At 39.5% G+C, this 21,986-nt stretch overlaps 2 protein-coding genes across 2 annotated transcripts in view; one reads left to right on the top strand and one right to left on the bottom strand.

The window, feature by feature from the left end:
- The first annotated feature begins 920 nt into the window (after nt 1-920).
- Nucleotides 921-21,983, top strand: Suv39h2 (SUV39H2 histone lysine methyltransferase). Its single transcript, XM_057786933.1, has 6 exons — nt 921-1,244; nt 3,149-3,294; nt 14,695-15,366; nt 17,589-17,735; nt 19,214-19,343; nt 20,826-21,983. The coding sequence occupies exons 1-6, from the start codon at nt 992-994 to the stop codon at nt 20,930-20,932; spliced, it is 1,455 nt and encodes a 484-aa protein (XP_057642916.1). The 5' UTR covers nt 921-991; the 3' UTR covers nt 20,933-21,983.
- Dclre1c (DNA cross-link repair 1C) overlaps nt 18,890-21,986 on the bottom strand; it is a 35,177-nt gene continuing 32,080 nt past the window's right edge. Inside the window, exon 15 of the mRNA XM_057786931.1 lies at nt 18,890-19,282. Coding sequence (XP_057642914.1) covers nt 19,245-19,282 — 38 coding nt within the window. The 3' untranslated portion in view covers nt 18,890-19,244. The remainder of the gene's footprint in view (nt 19,283-21,986) is intronic.

Genomic DNA, 21,986 nt, shown 5'->3' with positions numbered 1-21,986 from the left:
GAAGTATTTAAAGCAGGAGGGCATGTTTCACTTCAGTTCCATGGGAAGTGGCTGGAAGGAGAACAAAAGAAGAGGTCAAAGCAGTTAGGCTTCTTTGGCTGAGAAATGAAGATGTGGAGAAAGGCCACGGTGGTGGAAATGGAGAGGAGACAGGCAGTGTGCGTCTGCTATTAGCACTGACGTGACTTGCTAATGGAATTACAGAAAGACTTTTGGGCTCAATGGCTCTCCTTACAAGCTTCCAGATTTACAGTGATGTGAAAATGACAGTCACCCAATTCTCCCTCAGTGTACATGGCTAAAAACTGAACCCAGTTTAATGCCGGCAAGAATGTCAAATAAAATAAGTCCTTGTTGTAAGCGTACCTTGGAAGTTTGCTTTCATTAAGTGAGCTATTGGCAGGGTTGGCTGGATTTTGACAATTGTCAGACCCTGCCTTTGAGTTCAATTGCTTGCTACACGGCCATATCAACTCACCAGAATCTCTTTGAGTGGTCCAAACAGACCACGTCTCTCCGAGTGAGCCCATGTGCATTCAATTTTGAGATCCTGAGATGTAGTGAATCGGAGAGAAAGAAAAAAATAGGGCTTGCTTGGGTTGAAGTGCTGAGGAACAGGGGTAGGAAAGAAGCTATCGGTGCACACTAAGCCACACAGCACATTTTGCATTTTATAAAGCGCATGCCATGCCTCCGTGAAGAGACTCAAAGCACCGACCAGGGAAGGTATCCTGGTTAGCAGCCGTTGGCACCAAAGCCGGTGTGGAACCAGCGAGGGGCGGGACCCCATCTAGATCCCGCCAACAGACCCCGCCCCCGCTGGCCGCGCATGCGCAGTGTCTCCGACGGCTGGGGTCGGCCTCCACTGACGTCAGGACGCATCGCTCCTTCCAGCCTCCCAGCTCCGGAGTCCCTCGCGGGCCGGGGCGGGGCGTCCGGCCAGCTGAGCTGCTCAGGCTGACCGCGCCAGTTTGAATGAAAGCTCCGCAAGATGGCGGCGGCCGGAGCCGAGGCCCCGAGAGGTGAGGCTGGAGCTCAGTGTCACCGGCCGCCAGGTCCGCTCCCGAGGCCCAAGCCCAGCCGGACGGCGATGTGGGCGGGACGCCGCCGCGCGGACACCCCGAGCGCGGTACCCTCGCGGCCGGCTACGGACCCGGGACGCGGCGGCTCCGTGCGAGCGTGGGTCCGAGTCCCGCGGGCCCGGGTCCTGGGTGGCGTCTGTGCACGCGCCGCCTCTTTCAAGGGTGAGCAGGAAAAGGATGCGCGCTGCCGCGGCGGCGGCCGCCACCTCCGAGCGGTGGGAGCGGGGCTGAGGTGCGGTGCGGTGCGGGCCGGCCGGCCGGCCTGGCATCGCGGTGAAGTGTCTCCGTGAGAAAGTGGGTGTGTGCAGACACAGCCCTGAGCTCCTGGAAACTTTGGGGGGCCCGGCTGGAACTTGCGGGTTATTTGTGTGGATGCTGAAACCGGGGACACACAGTGCGCGTGCGTGCGCCCGAGTCGCGCGCCCTTTGAAAGTCCTGGGTTTGTAAAGCAGCCTGGAATGAAAAGGTGGTTCTCCAGCTTTCTTTCCACCACCTCACTCAGATGGTGACACTTTATTATCCCCCCGCAACTCTACTTCCTTGAAGCGTGGCGGGGGTGGGGTGGTGGAAGGATTTTATAAGCGGGATGTCATAAAATAATCCGGACAATGAAACTTTGTTTCCTCCATCGTTATAGGCTGTGGAATATTGTAAACCAAATGATTGCAGGTTAAAAAAAAAAAATACTCCGAAATGCTCAAAGTGTAACATTTCTATTGAGAGGTGCCTTGTGATATTACACATAATGGTCCTCGTTATGACGTTTTCGTATTCAAAACCACCTTCCATTCATTCTAGGGTTGTGTTTTTGGATTCTCAGCTAGGGATAAAAAATTTTAAAACAACAAACACCTTGGGAACGTAACCAAGAGGATGCTCCTTTGCAGATGATTAGCATGAGGAGATTAGCCTTACACAAAACACCCTTAGGATTTTTAGATGGAAGCGACTTATAAGACTTTTTATAGCTGTCTTACCCCCAAACCACCACACCTAAGCAATCAATTATTCTTGCAAATTTGGGGAAAAGACTTTGCCTTTTGCTTGTGCGAGAAATAGTCTTTTGCAGTGACTGGAGCCGGGAAATGACGCTTAACAGTTTTCTGCAATTAAATTCTTATGTGGCGGGGAGGGGGATGTGTAAGGGATGTGGGGAAGTTAGAGCAGCTGTGTTCCCCCTTCCATAACCTTCACCTCAGTACAGAACTGCGGACAGCTTGATTGATGCCTTGGTGATACATTTTGGTCACCTCTGTTTTCACCACGTTTAATGGCTCTGTACCCAGAAAGTTTGGGCCCTTGCTAACGTTAATTTCCGGATGGAGCCCAGTTCGTTGCTGGCCTCTGTAAAGTTATTGTTAGTATGTCTGACTTTTAAGGACTTTTATGGATTATTTACACTGAGTATTCTGTTTTGTATGCTGGCTTGAAAACAGGGCAGGAAATGAGCATTATTTACAGTGCTCTTCTTTTCAAGTAGATTTTTTGGTTTATGCATATTGATGATACATTTTACCATGGGCAAAATAAATGAAGCTCAGATTCCTCTTGCAGTATTCCAGAATGGAAAAGGTAGGGTATGGATTTAATTGCAGAACTATATTTCAGATTTTAAAGCTTACTTTGCTATTAAGAGAGATTGAAAGAAGAAAAGGTTACTTTTAAATTGTAATAGTTTTAGAATATATATTAGATATGTTTCTAAAAATATGCCATAGAGGGCTGTTTATTATTAAGAGAACAATTATATTCTGTGTAGAATATAATAGAACAGTAAAAAAATTACTGCTTTTTACTTTTGCCTTTATATGTAGTCCTAAGAAAGCCTAGACATGAAATATTTTAAGTGGTCAAACAAGAATTAGCCCTTGTCAGTAAAACAGTAGGATGGAAGTCCAATTCACCAAAAATAGCTCCTTGTCATGTAACTTTTTCTTGAATACACATAATTGGCTTCTTGTTGTGTGTGTTTTTAGACTATTAAATTGTCAGTTGAGAGGTTTTGATGTTTTTGTTTCCTCCTAGTAGCTATTTTATTAGTAAAGAATTCTATTTTCTTATTGTAGCCTGGTGTGTGCCTTGCCTAGTTTCACTTGATACTCTTCAGGAATTATGTAGAAAAGAAAAGCTCACATGTAAATCGATTGGAATCACCAAAAGGAATCTAAACAATTATGAGGTGGAGTACTTGTGTGACTACAAGGTAGTAAAGGTAAGGCAATATCTAGCCCCTTGGCAGAGACCTGTTCATACTCAACTATTTCATGTTTTTCTGACATAAAAATAGCCTGAAAAATAAGCTCTTCGTACTGTTTAAGTTTGCAAGTCATAGATTTTTGTGCATTGTCATCAATTTTTGTCAAGTAACTCTGAAGGGATTTTGAAGTATAAGTGCTCTTACATTAGAGTATTTAGGGTATTTATATCATTTTACATCCAACTCTTGATTATCTCCTTATGGATTACCAGAGCAAATGTTTTATGTCAGATTGACTTTTCCTGTAATTCATGCTGTTGCTGGATCACATTTCTCATAATCACCTGGAAGGAACTTGAGGTTTCAAGCCAGCTGTAGAATTTGCTGAATGTCCTCCAGAAGCATCCCCGTTTACATTTCCTGCCATCTTGTCAAACTGGGTTACAAGTTACGGCGTGATAGAATGGGCTGGCTTTCATGGTCATTTCAAGCCTTTATTTCATATCTTCAACTTCAGCAACTAATATAGTTGCTTTGTGCTTCCCTTTATTCATCTTAAAATGTGTTATTCCAAGAAGCTCTTTGATCTAAACCCTGTAATTATATTTTTGGTAATTCATTTGCTTGTAGCTTTCTACTGGCCATTAATCTCAGTTCTTGCAGATAAACAATCAAGAATGTATTTAATGTGATTTTTCCATCTCTGCTGAGCCCCTCAGTAAGTCCATTTCTTCCTTTGAATGCCTGTCTTCCTGAGTAGCATTGCCTTCCCCATGTAGGGATCTTAGTCAAGCTTCCATCTCTACCAGCACCCTTAGCACCCTACCACTGAAAGAGCCTAACCATGTGCCATCTTGGTTTAGAAGCCCTAGCCTGATCAGCCTAGCTGGGCATATCATCTGATCATATGCAGTAGCTCCATTAGAACATACTTTTAAGCCATGCCTGGTGGCATAGACCTGTAATCTTAGCTACTAGCGAGGCTGAAACAGAAGGCTCACAGCAAGTTCAGGCCCATCCTGTGCAACTTAGACTCCTTACAGTCCATTTCTGAAAAGGTTGTTAAAGGGAACTAAAGCTCAGTGCAGAACATGTGCCTGGCATTCACAAAGCTCCAGCAATCCCCCCACCCTGGGAAGAAATACCAAACAAACCAAACCACTGCAATTCTCATTGTTTAGTTCTACTTGACAAGATTTTTACATGCTTCTTTGTTTTCTTGTATCAGCGGTTTTCCCAATATTTAGTACTGTTTTGGACCTTTTCCTCTCCCCTTGCTTTCTCCTATTCAACTGAAGACTCCTCGCCTTCTGCCTCTATGAATTTAAGCCTTTAGCATTCGATCTTCGTTCACCATGAGTCATCTCTATCTTTGGTCTTTCAAAGGTGTCACCGTGTTTTCCTGGTGACTCCCCAAGGACTTTACCTGAACTTGTGGTTTCTTTTTAATTAATTTAGACGGGTTTTCTATTTAGTCCCAGGCTGGCCTTGAACTCACAGTCATCATGCTCTGGCCTCTTCAGTGCTGTATAAAATACATTTCCCAGCTTTGTGTCTTTTAAATATTAAGCTCTTCTTTTCACTCATTTCTGTCAGTAATATTCACATCTTCTCTAACCTTTGGCTTCCCCTCTCTACTCAAACAGGTATTTTCTGGTATATTCTTTCTTATTTCATTAAAAAAGCTTTTATTGCGATAAAATTTGCTTTTTTAAAGTGTTCGGTTCAAATCTTAGTATACTCTCAGAGTCAGGTTTAGAACCTTTTTCATTAAATTTTTTCATTTTTATTTTTTATTATTGTTTAAATTTCAACTACCAGCCCTAAGCAACTGCCAAATCTATTTTCTTTTTCTGTTGAGTTGTGTGCCCCCTCCTTCTTCCTCCCTCCTCAAGGTCTGTGCACCAGAGAAGGACCTCAGATGTCCTGCTCTGTCACTGCCGGATTGCTTTAGACTGGGTCACTAGCTAAACTTTGGGCTAGGCTGGTAGGCAGCAAGCCGCAGTGATGAGCCTGTTTCTGACCCCAGTAGCACTGGGGTTTCAGATGCATGTGGTTTCGGCGCATGTTTTATGACTGCTGGGACTTGAACTCATGTCCACCTCCTTGTGGAGCAAGTGCTCTTACCTGTGATCCATCTCATCCCAGTTGTTTCAATTAATACTGTTACGGATGTTCATATGCTAGTTTTTGTATTGACATCGTTTTCTTTTCTCTTGCAGTGAAATTGCTAGGTCATAAGATATTCTTGTTTAACTCTTTTGGGAACTGCCAAGCTTTTCCAGAACTCAGCACCATTTTGCTTACATATCAGCAGAGTATAAAAGTTTTAGTTTCTGTGTAGCTATCCTTGTGAGAAGTGCATCTCATTGTGGGTTAATATTTATATTTCTCTAGAGATTAATGATGTTCAATATCTTTTTATCATGCTCTTACTGGACATTTGTAACTGTTGTGGTGAACTATTCAGATCCTTTGCTCATTCTAAAAACACTTTATTTGTTTACTTATTTGTGTGTATGTGTGTGCGTGTGCATGCATGTGCATTGGTGTGTAGTGCCTGCACATGGGTGTGAATGCTTCTGTGGGCACATGTGGAAGCCAGAAAAAGTCTGTCCATCTTAGCCTTATTTTTTTTAAGACAGAATCTCTTATTGAGCCAGATACATTTTATTTAGGCTAAGGTGAGTGGTCATTGAACTCCCAGAATCTGCCTCTCTGTACTTCCAACACTAGAACTGCAGGTTCATGCAGCAATGGTCAGGTTTTGTTTTTGGGGAGGTGGGGGACGTACTGGGGATTTGAACTGAAGTCCTTATACTTTGCATACCAAGTGCTCTTACTGAGCTGTCTCTGCAGGTCTCCCATCCCTTACTCAGTTTTTAAAGTTGTATTCTATTAAGTTATTTAGTTATATATTATACATACAAATCCCTTGTCAGATATATGATTTGTATTTATTTTATCCTGTTAATTTTCTTTTAACTTTTTGGCCCATTTTATTCCAATTTGTGTGTCCCTATCACTGACCACCTATTGTCAAGTTTGAAGACCTTAAAGTTTTCTGGACTAGTTTGATACATTTACTGTGGTTGGTTTTCTTCTTTGAGACTCTCTTGTCTATGGAAGACTGCCTAGATGTAATCTTTAGCAACTTAGCATCTCTGTCCTCCAGTTTCTTTATGAAATAGGGGTAGTGACAACAACACCAACAATTAATTATAGTGCATAATTAATATTGAATGGATTAATATTGTTTTTTTTTACAATAGATACTGACCTTTAACAATTCAATGACATCAGTGTTTACGGTTAGGGCTATTTTTATGCTATGTACGTGTGTCCAAGTGTATGTATGTGCGTGATCATGCAGGTGCCTCTGGGAGGCAGAGGATGCCAGATCTCTTGGAAGTGGAGTTACATGTAGTTGTGAACTACTTGCTCTGGGTTCTGGGAACTGAACCCAGATCTTCTGCAAGGGCAGCAAGTGGTCTTGATATATGAGCCATCTCTGTAGCTCCTCATTGTTATTCTTGTTACCAACCCCCAATCTATTTTTCAATGTTCTTCACACTCTCTTTGCTTCTTGTCTTTTTCCTCTAATGTAGATTACTTCTTGGTCCTCTTCTCACTTAGAAGCTGCTCTCTAGGTAACCTTCTTTAGCATTTTTATTGGGAATATGCTAACTCATAGTTAGTGAGATGACAGTACTCAGAGCAGAGTACTAAGTTCCTGTACAAAGTACTTAATTACAGTGAAGGTGAGTGTTGGCATAATAGAAGGACCTATTGTGCAGAGACTGGGCAGTTATTATGGGAAACATGTTTTGAAATGAAAAGATAAGGGGGTGGGATCCTGATACAGAAGACAGCCCAACTCCTTCAAGGAATAGAAAATCTGGATAGAACATTGGCATAGTTAAGATGAGCTAGAAGGAGTGCAACTCTTTACTGGCAAAAGGACTTTAGGGTTCATCTTGAGGGAAGCATAGAACCATGGAGTCTTTTAAAGTACAGAAATGGCATGACGAGAACATTACTCTACTGTCAAGTCTTCAGTGGGTAGAACAGTCAAAGCAAAACAGATGAAAAAGAGCACAGGGACTGGATGAGGAATCCTGAAGAGTAAGGCTTGTGCCGTTCGCTGGCAGGAACGATGGTAGGAAGTCTGGAGGTGTGACTGATGGAGCCGAAAGAAGACATAGTAAACGAGCACTGAGCAGTTGACAAAAGAGAAGTCTGAAGTTAGCAGCCGAAGGGCTGCTCATGCCCTGCAAGTGGTTTCGGTATTGCCATGAACACAAGAGCCAAAAGAACAATGTGAAGAATAAGTAGGACGGCTAAAAACACAGAGTCAAGTAGTATGGACTCTCAAAGCATCCTACTCGGAGAGAAAAAAATGGTATAATGGCATTTATAGTTTTAAAGTTGTGTTAAAAATTGAGTCATAGTTGTATGCTTTAAAACTTTAATTTCTAAAGAGCTATATGCTAAAATATACTCTATGACCTGAGATTCCTTAGCTATGCAAACATTTATATGTCCAAGAAAGCTTGGTTTTATGTTGCTTTTGAAAAATGGGAGGTGTTTAAATGTTACTGAGAACTAGTAGTGAGTCAGAAACCAAAGAGTTGGACATTAAAGAATAATTGATAAAGTACATCGCTTCTATTATAGCTACATTGACTTACAGTTTAATATCTGTAGGATACTGGCTGTTAGGAACAAGGGCCATATGCTACTAAAAACGAAGTGGGATAGAAGACCTTGAACCTAGAGCAATATGAAGTAACCAGCTTGAGAAATGGGAAAATGCTATCTGATGCCACTCTCAGTGGTATAGATGAACTCAATGTAGATTGTAGTTGTTATGATTGTTTGTACAAGCCATGCCTACTCCCTCCCCCATCCGCTGAGGCAGACTGATCTTCAGCTTCCGGCCTGAGCTCACTCTCTCTTTTTTTTATTTTTTTATTTTTCGAGACAGGGTTTCTCCGTAGCTTTTGGTTCCTGTCCTGGAACTAGCTCTTGTAGTCCAGGCTGGCCTCGAACTCACAGAGATCTGCCTCCCAAGTGCTGGGATTAAAGGCGTGCGCCACCACCGCCCGGCCCTGAGCTCACTCTCTTTTTACGTCTTCCTCTGGGAGAGACAGCTTCGCTTCTGCCTCTCTCCCTACTTCTCTGCTTTCCTCCCTTCTCTGTCTCTCTCTTCCTTTTTTTTCTCTCTCTCTCCCCACCCCACCTCTCTTCTCCCCTTTTGTCTTCCCCTCCATAGCTCCCTGAATAAATATTTAACCTCGTTCTACATGTCATGTCTATCCATGTTTCTGTCTCCTGCCCGCCCGCCATGTGTCTCCCTACCTGGGACCAGCCACCCTCTGGGGCTGGCAGCCATTTCTGCCTGGTACTGGCTGCTCCCAGTGCCCGCTACCTGCCGCCACATGGCCTGCTACCACCATTTGGGACCTACAGCATTTCTGCTGCCTACTGCCACTGGGGATCTTGCAGTATTTTTAAAAAATCATAACAATAGCCCCACTCACAATGATAGGCTTTGTCCCTTGGAAAACTTCTTAAGGTATATCAGTATCTCTGAATATCTAGAAGTACTAGTGTATTTACTACCTGGCTCAAACAGAATAGTCTGTATCTAACAGTAGATTAATATTTTTGAAAGACAGCACATCTGAAGTAATTTTTTAGAAATTAGAACAGCAGAAATCATTAAACTGCAACTACTATTTTTCCTCCCCACGACAGGGTTTCTCTGTAATAGCTCTGGCCGTCCTGGAACTCACTGTGTACCAGGCTGACCTTGAACTCACAGAGATCTCTGCCTCCTGAGAGCTGAAATTAAAGGCATGCACCAGCACTGCCTAGCAACCTCAGTTTTTTTTTAAAATTATTTTGTGTATGTGAGTGTTTTGCCTGCGTATATATCTGTACCACACGTGCCTGGTGCCCAAGGAAGTGGTGAGCCACCATATATGGGTGTTGGAAATTGAATCTAGGTCCTTTGCAATAGCAATAAGTGCTCTTAACCACTGAGCCAACTCTCCAACCATATAATCCAAATTTTAAGGACTATTAAAGTAGAGCTTTCAGAAAGGACTTTCCTATGGTTACATAGAATTTTTCTTTTAAAGTTTAGGATTTTTAACCCAGGTGTCAGATTCATTTCAACCAACCACCCATCCATCCGTTCATCCATCCATCATCTGATTTATGTTAAGTGTTCTGCCCCCATGTATGTAAGTGTGCCATGTGTGTGCAGTGCCTCCAGAGGTCAGAAGAGGATGTTGTATCCCCTGAAGTTGGAGTTATAGACAGTTGTGAGATGCTGTGTGGGTTCTGGGAACTGAACCTGAGTACTCTAGATGAGCAGCCAATGCTGTTACCTGCTGAGCCAACACTGGAGTTCCTTTTCTGTTAGTTGCTGGCATGAAACCCTTGTATAGACCTTCTGTTGATAATGCTGGTTCTCAACTATTTATATAATAACATTGGTGTTGTGGTATGATATGGACTATGATGGTTATCACAAAAAATGGCAGAAATAAGGAATAGAAATGTAGAAAATGTTTTTCTGCTGGGCACATACCTTTAATCTCAGCACTCGGGAGGCAGAAGCAGAGGCAGGTAGATCTCTATGAGTTCAAAGTCAGCCTTTTCTACAGAGCCAAGGCTACACAGAGAAATCCTGTCTCGAAAAGCCAAAAAGAAAGAAGGAAAGAAAATGTTATTTTCCTATATTTTCATGTATACGTAAAAGCTTAGATATTCATTATCATGTGTTAGCTATAGTCAGTTAAAATTGATAAACATGCTGGGTGGTGGTGGCGGCGGTACACTCTTTTAATCTCAGCACTTGGGAGGCAAAGGTGGGTAGATCTCTGTGAGTTCAAGGCCAGCCTGGTGTACAAGAGCTAGTTCCAGAACAGGGCCTGTTACACAGAGAAACCCTGTCTCAAAAAAAAAAAAAAAAAAAAAAAAGCCAAACAAATGAACAAAACAAAAAACCATGACTGGTTCTCATTTTTTTGAAAGTTCATAATATTGTTTTTATTTTTATATTGCATTAATTCTAGAAATCGTTTTTGTTGCACATACAGAAGTATTCAAATTTTGATAGAAGTATTGTGCATGTTTTGAGGCTATGAAAAAAAAATTCCATCCCTTCTCATGAATTGCTCATAGTTTAACTTAGAAATGGAAGCATAGGCAAGTTAGTGCTCAGTTCTTGGGCAAGAGAGGCAGGAAGGATGTCACGAAAGAGTTGTTCTTTGAGCTATTTTAAAAGATGAATGGGGGTTTGGAGAGATGGCTCAGTGGTTTAGAGCACTAGCTGCTCTTGCAGAGCATGTGAATTGGGTTTGCTGCACTCGAATGATGACTCAAAACTGTCTGTATTACCAGTTTCAGGGGATCTGCTGCCTTCTTCTGGCCTCTAAGGGCACTCTATACACATGGTGCATATACATGAACATAGGCTTACACACATGCTCATTTTCTTTTAAGTGAAAAGGTTTCTCTACACAGAAGATGAGATTAAAATAAATTCTCTAGGCAATTGTCTTATAGCATTCTAATCATGGAGAACTTCGTGAGCAAGCAGCAGAAAACTGGCTTTCAGGTGAGTTCAGTGTGGTTAGAGAGCAGCGAATGAATGGAATTGTAGTGGGATGTTACAGTGAGAGCTATCAGGAACCAATCTTAAGAAGGTTGTATTATTGTTTTTTACATGTATTTATTTAGCATGCTGTGAGTGGGGAATGTACCCTGGCATGTATGTAGGGGTCAGAGAATAACTTTGAGTTGGTTCTCTCCTTGTACCATGTGAGTCCTGGAGATCAACCTCAAAGAAAGCATTAGAGCTCAAGTTCCAGTGGCCCAAAAAGTTGCCTATATGACATATAGATTCATCGCTTTTCTCAGATTCTCAAAAGGATAAACACCCATCTAATATAAAAAGGGGCCAAGAGCCGGGCGGTGGTGGTGCACGCCTTTAGTCTCAGCACTTGGGAGGCAGAGGCAGGCGGATCTCTGTGAGTTCGAGACCAGCCTGGTCTACAAGAGCTAGTTCCAGGACAGGCTCCAAAACCACAGAGAAACCCTGTCTCGAAAAACCAAGAAAAAAAAAAAGGGGGCCAAGAAGCCATGCCAATAAAGAAAGTAGAAAAGATTAGAGAAAGTCATGCCTTGAACCCTAAAACCTTTAGGTTTTTGGCTTTAATTTTGAATTATAGGTTATTGAATTAATTAAATTTGCCTTATAAGTCAGTGGTTTTTATAAAGTAATCTTATTTTTCAAAAATGAAGTCTTTTTTAGATTTTAAAAATGAAATATGCTTATAAAAGACTACAAACCAGAAATAAAATATTAATATCTTCATACTGTTTTGCCAAAATCAATCTTGTTTTTAAAGTATATTTCCTGTACAGGAATTGATTAGTTACCAATGTGGTTGATATATGTATATAAAAACTTCAGTCATTTTAAATACAAGTGACTTATCCAAGATTAACCATTACAGTTATTTGGGAAGTGAACGTCAATGATGTTTTCATTCGAGTGGTAATTTAATCATGCAGTCTAGAGCCAGTACTTGTCTTTTATTATTTTCTGCAGAAAAAGTGTTGTGTTGCTTTCTTCTGGTATCAAAAGTCAAAACTTAAGAGTTATAGGGAATAGATGAGTCCAGACAATGCTAGTTGGATCTCATAACTAGTTTTGTGTAGGTAGATCTGGTATCAACAGTACTAAATTATCATTAGTTGACTGAAGGAAAAAATCTTTAGGCCTCCGGTCCAATTAGACACACTTTGGTGTATATCCAGGCTTTCTATTTCTCCTTTCTGTAATGACCATACATAAGTACTAACATACGTACATGCATACATGTATTATGATCATATAGTTTGTGTACTATATATCGTCAGATCATAATTAAATACATTTTAATAGAAAAAGCCCAAACATATTTTGAACAGTTTTCAAAATGAAACAGTTCTTTTAATTCATATGAATTATGATAGATGAATAGGACATAAAAATTAAGGGACTGATAATGAGGATAAGATAAGCTCACTTGTGGGAGTGCAGCTGTTCTTGAACTGAGTTTGTACTTTAGCAGTATACCAAAGACCCTGAGTCATTTTTGCTGAAGTCATGGGCTAGGGATGGGATTATACATAGTGTAATGCTTGTCTGGCATGTGTCAGTCCAGAGTTTGAGCTCTAGTACCGTGTGTGTTTTGGGCAGGGGGATGATTAGTAGGTAGTAAAACAACTATTACATCCATTCCTACTTAATAGTAAAAGTTAACTGAAATTTTCATAGGCAAATTTATTGCAATAAATAAGTAATTTTTTTTAATATCCACAAATTAAGAAAACACTGGACAACAAGATGGCTTAGAGCGTAAAGGCACTTGCCATCAAGCTGGACAAGCTGAATTTAATCCTTGGGACCCACCTGGTGGAAGTAGAGAACCTAATCTTGCATGTTGTCATCATTCTACACACATGTATTATGGTACATGTATATGTACCCATACAAATATATACATATACACAAATAGATGTCTGTTGTGGGAACTCCTTTAACCAATAACATTTAAGATACTGGCCCACTTTGGGCATGGTCTATGTGCAGCCCTTTTTCTGCTGCATTCAGTTCCAGTTCCCAGCACACACAGAGGACTATGGATTGCTACCCTTACTGTTAGCTTATTCCCAAATAAGCCTTTGTTATACTCCATTCCAGGCTATTGTGGAACTCTTTGATACAACTACAATTCAGGTCCCACATTGGGCGCTATTTTCAAAATGTTTCCTTTGTTTCCTGACTGCCAAGACCTGAATAATCATACATAAACTATATTTATTACAACCCTGCTTGCCCAGCATCTTAGGAGTATTTCTACCTAGCTCTTATATCTTAAATTAACCCACTTATATTAATCTGTGTATCACCATTAGGCTATGGTTTACCATAAGGTTTCAGTGTCCTCCTTTTGCAGCTACATAGCATCTCCTTGACTCCGCCTACTCTCTGTATCTCTGTTCTGATTTTCCACCTGGCCATATTCTGCCCTGCCATTGGCCAAAGCAGCTTCTTTATTAACTAGTGTAATAAAACATATTCACAGCATACAGAGAGAAATCCCATATCAGATGTCATGTAAAAAAGTTAAAAATAACAAATGTTTAATCACCATAGTTATTTTTTTTAATTTTATGTGTGTTGGTGTTTTGCCTATATCTATGTCTGTGTGAGGATGTCAAATAACTGGAGTTATAGGCAATTGTGAATTGCCATGTGACAACTGAAAATTGAACCCAGGTCCTCTGGAAGAAGAGCCAGTGCTCTTAACCAGTGAGCCATCTCTCCAGCCTCCCACCCACTTTGATATTTTAGGAGCATTTCTGAGCTTACTTTACCTTAGGGTCTGTGGTTATGTGCTAGCTGTTCTAAGACGAAGAAATTACTGAAAGACATCACTTTAGAATTTACTATTACTGTACATGAACTGCCTTTAAATTAGGCCCTTAGCAGTGTCAGCTGACCCTAAGGAAAGAAACAGTCACTGTGTGTAAAAGAGACTTCAGAAACCATGGTGGCCAATAACATTCTAGGTGGTAAGAAGTGGATCTTTGCTGTCCTTCATGCCTCCTACTTAAGCTACACAGGTTTCTCTAAATGAGGTCTGCATTTATTAAAATGTTAATATCTGGTAGAAACAATGATGTGAACTGCAGTGTTACTTTAATTTCTTGGTAACCACATACAAAGTAGTAATTGGTTTCAATAATATATTTAATTCAGTATCTGTAAAATGTTTCAATGTTACTGGCATTTTTAAAGGTAAAGATATTTTGCACCTCCCTTTCTTGAAATTCAGTGCAGTATTTATGCACAAAGAACATCATTTGAGAATAGCCACATTTCAGGTTCTCAGTAGCTACATGTGGCTAACAGTGATTATCCAGCTTATCTTTAGAACATCTAAGGGATGTGTGGCCATGACATTGAGGATATAAATTCCCACATGTCCAGTGAACATTATTATAGCCCTTCGAGAATACATGGTACTATGCTGGCCATATGAGCCACTAGCCTAATGTTTGCTTTGGGACCACCTGTTTCCATGATCAAGGTAAATAATTTTTTGTTTGACCTAATACTGTTTAATAAAAGTCATAGGTTTCAGTGCCTTTATCTTTCTCTAGAGAGGATGCTTTGGTCTCTTGTCAGATGTTACATTCCATTAAATAGTGTGTTTCAGATAGCATACAAAAGTTCTGTTTTCTGACTTACACTTTACTTGGCTCTTCATGTATTTTGAATTATTAAGAGAAATGCCACTATAGAGACTGTCATAATCTGAATTGTATTTTCTTTTCTATTTTAAGGATGTAGAATATTACCTTGTAAAATGGAAAGGATGGCCAGAGTCTACGAATACTTGGGAGCCCTTGAGCAACCTCAGGTGTCCACAACTGCTGCAGCAGTTCTCCAGTGACAAGAATAGTTTCTTATCTCGGGTAAAGAAAGGGAAGGCAATCACTCCAAAAAACAGTAGGACATCCTTGCCACCTGCTGTCGCTGAGTACATTGTAAAGAAAGCCAAGCAAAGAATAGCTCTCCAGAGATGGCAAGATTACCTCAACAGAAGAAAGAACCACAAAGGGATGATATTTGTTGAAAATACTGTTGACTTGGAGGGCCCACCCTTAGACTTTTACTACATTAACGAATACAGGCCAGCTCCAGGAATCACCATAAACAATGAAGCTACCTTCGGATGTTCATGTACAGACTGCTTCTTGGGAAAGTGTTGTCCTGTTGAGGCCGGGGTTGTTTTGGCTTATAATAAGAACCAACAAATTAAAATCAAACCTGGCACTCCCATCTACGAATGTAACTCAAGGTGTCAATGTGGACCTGACTGTCCCAATAGGATTGTACAAAAAGGCACACAGTATTCACTGTGCATCTTTAGAACTAGCAATGGTTGCGGCTGGGGTGTAAAAACCCTTGTGAAGATTAAAAGAATGAGTTTTGTCATGGAATATGTTGGAGAGGTACATTAAATTTCTCCTATGGATATGAGCTTTATACTTTCAAAAAGTTACCTTTCTACCTTATTAATGTAAATACGTGATACGTTTTGATGTGATCATTTGCAGATATGTAGAAATTCATTTTCAGGTTTAGGAGAAAGGTTCACTGGTATAGTTAAAAATGTAAAACTTTTTATATGAGCAAATAGATAATAAAATAAGTTAATAGTTGGCATTCATTCATAACCACTGACTGAAGCATATTTTTAAAAATTTTATATATATATGTGTGTGTATATATATATGTATATATACATATATATATATATATTTAGTTTTTCAAGACAGGGTTTCTCTGTGTAGCCCTGTTTGTCTGGAACTCACTCTGTAGACCAGGCTGCCTTGAACTCAGAGATCCGCCTGCCTCTGCCTCCAGAGTGCAGAGTGCTGGGATTAAAGATGTGCACCACCACCACCTGGTGCCCATATTTTTTTAAATTTAACTGTATTTACATAGAAGTCTTAAGAAGAAAGTCAGGCCTACCTACATAAATGCTGACATTGAAACTTTGAAGTTACATTTATTTCATTATCTGGTCCAGTATAATTAAATTTCTTTTCAGTTTTGTATCAGTATGAAGGACATTACTGAGCAGAAAATATTTTTAGTATTGTCAAATATGTATAAAAGCATTTATTGGGGCTGGAGAGATGGCTCAGAGGTTAAGAGCATTGCCTGCTTTTCCAAAGGTCCTGAGTTCAATTCCCAGCAACCACATGGTGGCTCACAACCATCTGTAATGGGGTCTAGTGCCCTCTTCTGGCCTGCATGTATTACACACAGACAGAATATTGTATACATAATAAATAAATATTAAAAAAAAAAGAGGTGTGGCAGAAAGATGCTTACTCTCCTTAAAAAAAAAAAACAAACAAAAAAAAAACAGCATTTATTGCCGGGCGGTGGTGGTTCATGCCTTTAATGCCAGCACTTGGGAGGCAGAGACAGGTGGATTTCTGTGAGTTTGAGGCCAGCTTGGTCTACAAGAGCTAGTTCCAGGATAGGCTCAAAAGCTACAGAGAAACCCTGTCTCCAAAAACTTAAAAAAAAAAAAAAGCATTTATAATAATAAATAAATAAATAAACACTACCCTGAACTGCAATTACCAAATACTAGCATATTTCCTTTGATAACTATCATATGCATAAGTATTAACATAGTACTCATCATGGGCCACAGCTAAGCACCTTAGTATATTAGCCCCCTAATCTTCAAGTTTCTGAAAGAGGACTTATCTCCACTATTACAAATGAAGAAGCAGGCACAGAGAATTTTAGCTAAGTATATATATCACTTTGGCTACTGTTAGTGTCTTCAGCTGAACACTGACCAAACTGTGACAGATTCCATGGTAACAGGGATGTTTGGAACCTAGCCAGTGCCTAATGCTCGAAGCTGAATTACATCCCCAGCCCTAGGCCATGATTTTGAGTTGAAGCTTCTGTTCTGAAAAACAAAGCTTTCCAAATGGCTCATTGCATGTATAACATAAAGCCTGTTGTATAACAAGTTTCCATGTGTTATTCCTCATAGGACACTGTTTCTCCCAAAGTCAGAACACTTTGGGGATCGCAAAGCAGATATTTACATTATAGTTCCTAGCTGTAACAAAATTACAATTATGAAGTAGCAATGAAAGTAATTTTATGGTTGGGGTGACCTCAGCATGAGGAACTGTATTAAAGGGTCGCAGCACCAGAAAGGTTGAGAGCCTCGCTGGAGAGCCTTTTGAGAGTGCATACTCTTGTGAAGGTAACCTTGTTCCTCTGTCCTGTCGAGCAGAGGTGGGCAGCTCTTTGCACACAGGATTATAATGCAGGCAGTACAGAACCATATCTCAGCTTACCTCAGATTTCATTTTCAGTAGTCCTCTATGCCATCACTTTCCCTCATTTCTATACTGTTTTTTTCTATCTAGCTTTTAGTTCATATGAATGTTTGTTTTGATGACACTTGAATTTCTTTTTAAATATTTGTATCAATGTTAGTAGCTTAATAATGCTTCGTTGGCTCCACAGTAGCTATATAATATTCTGTGGTTTTACAGAGTACTGTGTCACCTGTAGTCCTAGCTATGCAAGAAACGGAGGTAGAAAGATCTTTGGAGTTCAGAAGTTTGAGAGAGCCTGTCACAAAAAGAAAAACATAAAACTACAGTTCTGTTGTTTCTCCCCACCTTAGGTGATCACAAGTGAAGAGGCTGAGAAGCGTGGACAGTTATATGACAACCAAGGAATCACCTATCTTTTTGATCTGGACTATGAATCTGATGAATTCACAGTGGATGCAGCGCGATATGGAAATGTGTCCCATTTTGTGAATCATAGTGTAAGGAGCAGTAAGACAAATAGTTCAGTTTAGTGCTGTTTGGATGATTTCTCCTTAACTGGAAGATAACTATTTTTATATAGCCATTCATAGTATTTTAATATGAGGGCTTCTATTAATTCAGGACATTATTGCTATAATATAACATACATATTGAGGTGTTTACCAGTTACTATGTTCTACTAGTCTTTATATCTCGCTTTGTTTAAACTTTCCAGTAACTTTATAGGGTAGATAGATAACTTCATAACAGAAGAGGGCAATTAATAAGCAAGGGAGTTAAGTAAAAGTTTTGAAGACTCAACAAAGTTAATCTTACAGAAGTTAATACTATTAAGTTGTACTGTGTGCAGTAACCCTTTACCTTAGCCACATTTTATTCTCCATATTTTCAGTTTCCTACTTAACTGTAGTCCAGAAATACCCAGTGGGAATTCTAGAGATAACCTATTCTTAGTTTTAAGTTGTTTGCTACTCTTATAAGTAGGTGAAGTCGTCTGCTGGAGACTTGACCCATCCCTTTGTTCAGGGTATATACACTGTAGATGCTACCTCCCAGTCACTTAGTACCTCTCTGGGTTATCAGGTCAACCATTACATTATTATTTGTGTTCAAGTGACCTTATTTTACTCAGGAATTGCCCAGAAGCACAAGATTAGTAATGCTAGCAATTGGATTTGCCCAAGTGTTTCCTTTAAGCCACAAGGCTAAAGTACAATAAGATATTTTCATAGAGACATATATAATAACTCATAATCCTCTTTTATCCATTAAATCATCCGTAGATTACTTCTAATGCTTATTAGAATATAAATAGTTGTATTCACAGACTGAGGACAAGATCACTCAGCCTGTATATATACAAGAGTATGGTATGATTTTTCTTTTCTATAAATTCTTTTATAATCTATAGTTAGTTGACTCTGCAGTTGGTTGAGTACAGATGTGGAACCTATGAGTACAGAAGGCCAGCTGTATTACCAACATATACTTCCTACTTGGGGAAGATTAAACACCAATTTAAATTTCTTGGTGTGACTCCCTAGATCTTTCTTCTTGCATATTCTCTAGTGTTCCCAAAATACTGAACAAGTCCAAATAAAAGTTTAAGCAATGAAACTATGTAATATAAAATTTGAGTTCCATGGTGCTGATTTTATTTTAAAATAGTTATTTAAAGTATCTATACACACATATTATTGAAATAGTTACAAGTAAAATGTTCATGTTATAGATGGATTAAAATTCTCCAGAAAAAAAAAAAGCTATGACAAAAGTGACATATTGGATACTTGATTTATCCTTTTCTATGATTGAGAGCTTCATATATATGAAAAGTGTATTTTGAATGTGCATGCCATCGGAAGCGCTTGGTTGGCAGTTCAGTGGGCATACGGGAGGCTAGCTCACCCTGTGCTGTGGACCGCAGACGGCACCTTTGTGCCAGACTTATCTCAGCAGCTTTTCTTCTCTTTAGTGTGACCCAAATCTTCAGGTGTTCAGTGTCTTCATCGATAACCTTGATACTCGGCTTCCCAGGATAGCACTGTTTTCCACAAGAACCATAAAAGCTGGAGAGGAGCTGACTTTTGATTATCAAATGAAAGGTATGGTTTTCAAGAATAATTTCATTGGTATTGGTTTCAGTATGACAATGAAGGCAAGCCAAACTAACGTCGAAGGTAAAAGAAATCGGGCAGGGGGAGGACACACTAAATAAATATATGTGGAGAAGATGGAACACATTACTCTGTACTAATTTAAAAATCTTTACAAATGAAAGTAATTGGTGTGTGTCTGTTATCTTACGGTCCAAAGCTCACCTGACAACTAAAACTAGCTCTCACTCTGTCCCCTAAGTCACTGCAGACTGATTTTTCTTTGCACTTCCATTTTGGAAGCTGATTTACAACATCTTTTCTCAATACTATTAATATTAGTAAAAATAAAAAGGTTTTGAATTTTTACTAATAGATAAATATTAACAAGATTGAAAGTATTGTTTCAATTACATATGAATTACTTCCTTCTTGAATATAGCTTTTTAAAGTATTTAATTATATTGCCTATATTGTGATTATGAATATCTTCTATGAACAATGTGCTTTACGTGCTATTCCTACTTGGCCTCATTGCCTGTGCTTTTCATGGTGTATAAAAAGAATAATTGTATGGGGCTGGAGAGATGGCTTAGAGGTTAAGAGCATTGCCTGCTCTTCCAAAGGTCCTGAGTTCAATTCCCAGCAACCACATGGTGGCTCACAACCATCTGTAATGGGGTTTGGTGCCTTCTTCTGGCCTGTAGGCATACACACAGACAGAATATTGTATACATAATAAATAAATAAATATTTAAAAAAAAGAAAAAAAATGATGCTGCAGGTTAACCTTTAAAAAAAAAAGAATAATTGTACATTGGACTTTCTCTTACACTCTGGTTTCTCTTCAGATTGTATAAATCTTTCACCTTTTACACTGAACTTTCTCAGTGAATGTTATCATGGCAGATAATTCACATTAGCTTATCTCATTGTTTCAAGACAACTCAGAACAAATTGTCTCAGGATTTCACAGAAGTACAAAGCTATTTCCTTGAAAGTTAACCAATGCCTTGAGAAAGTAATTACCATTGCTAGCTTCAGGAAATCCAGGGTTACACAAACCCTGTCTCAAAAAACCAAAACCAAACAAAACAGAAGATTGAAAGTTTATTCTAAAGTATCTTTTATGGTTGGGACTGGGTCTCACTATACAGCCCTGGCTAGTTTGGAACTCACTGTGTAGACCAGGCTGGCCTCAAACTCAGATCCACCTGCCTCTGCCTCCTGATGCTGGGATTAAAAGTGTACCCAACCATGCCCAGCTAAAATATCTTTTTTAAAGTAAAGATTTGTGTGTTTTCATGTGAATATGGGTACCTAGAAGGGGGCATGGGATCCCCTGGAGCTGGAGTTTGAGGCAGAAGTAAGCTGCCTGACGTGGGTACCAGGAACTAAACTCTGGTCCTCTAAAAGAGCATGGACTACTCTACCTGCTGAGCCATTTTCAAGCACCTATTCTAAAATATGTTTCCCTCTCTGTGTTTTCAGGTTCTGGAGAATTGTCTTCAGATTCTGTGGACCACAGCCCTGCCAAAAAAAGGGTCAGAACTGAATGTAAATGTGGGGCTGAGACTTGCAGAGGTTACCTCAATTGAAACTTCAGGAAATGGAGCACATGATTGTGTTTTGTTCTAAGAACTGAAAAAGTATTTTCTTTTATTATTTCTATTATCAAGATTATATGTATGTTAATATACAACTTGTGTCTCAAGATATTTGCAAAGTACATTACTGTTGCTTTTGAAGAGGACTGCAGGGGCTGGCCACATAAGCAGAATATATTTGGTGGTTACATACTAAACATGGAAAGTGAACTATTTGCAAATCACTGTGTACTTCTTAATAGGCAAGTATCCCCTTTAGTGTCTGAAAAGCAATGAGGCAATGGCTGTTGATATAAAACCTTTTATCTTGACTCAAATAGATAATTCAGTTTAGGCAAATGTACAAATTTTATTTTATTTTTTTATTATATTGTTCCTGCTTAATATTCACTGATCTTGTATTTGAGACAAGTAAGCGGCACTGAATTTTTTTTACTGTATTTTCTACTTTTACATTAAAACATTGACATCTTAATGATATATTTCAGGTATAAAAAGAAATGTGAAGGATATTCTTTTAGCTTGATCTCATTCTAAAGCAATAGAGACCATTACAAAGACTGTATGTCTGAACCTGAAATTTTTAGATTTTTAATCCTGCTGAAGAAAAATTTCTAAAACACCTTCTCTAGAAGTCCATAGTGGCTGGCCATTATGCTTCTTTGCAAGGACATAGCAGTGTGGCCAAGAGGACCCGCTGGGAGTGCCAGGCAGGGTAAATGAGTACAGAATGAGCCACAGCGTGAATTCTCATCTGAACAGAAGAGCAACAGCCTCGGAGAGCACTTGTCCCTAATGGCAGTGTAATTCACATCACATTACTGTCACTGACAGGCAGTTTTAATATTTCCTTTCCACTCAATTTAATTATTTTTGCATTTTCTGTATGTCCTTGAAAAATAACCTATATTTGAACAGATATTGTTTTATACAAGAATTTTTAAATGGATAATACTGAGTTTGGCCAAGGTTATGTCTTATTGAATTTTTATTAATCTGTGGGGATTAGATGGGATTTTCCCATGTATAAAACACAATAAAGAAA

The sequence above is a fragment of the Chionomys nivalis genome, chromosome 13 (assembly GCF_950005125.1).
Source record: "Chionomys nivalis chromosome 13, mChiNiv1.1, whole genome shotgun sequence".
Taxonomy (NCBI): Eukaryota; Metazoa; Chordata; class Mammalia; order Rodentia; family Cricetidae; genus Chionomys; species Chionomys nivalis.
The sequence above is the reverse complement of the archived record's forward strand: the minus strand, read 5'-3'. Positions and strand labels throughout refer to the sequence as shown.

Excerpts from the sequence above, each read along its gene's own strand:
- Suv39h2 (XM_057786933.1), top strand. The coding sequence starts at position 992 with ATGGCGGCGGCCGGAGCCGAGGCCCCGAGAGGTGAGGCTGGAGCTCAG. Across the intron at positions 3,295-14,694 it reads GTGACTACAAGGTAGTAAAG|GATGTAGAATATTACCTTGT; the intron begins GTAAGGCAATAT and ends TTCTATTTTAAG. Across the intron at positions 19,344-20,825 it reads TTTTGATTATCAAATGAAAG|GTTCTGGAGAATTGTCTTCA; the intron begins GTATGGTTTTCA and ends CTGTGTTTTCAG.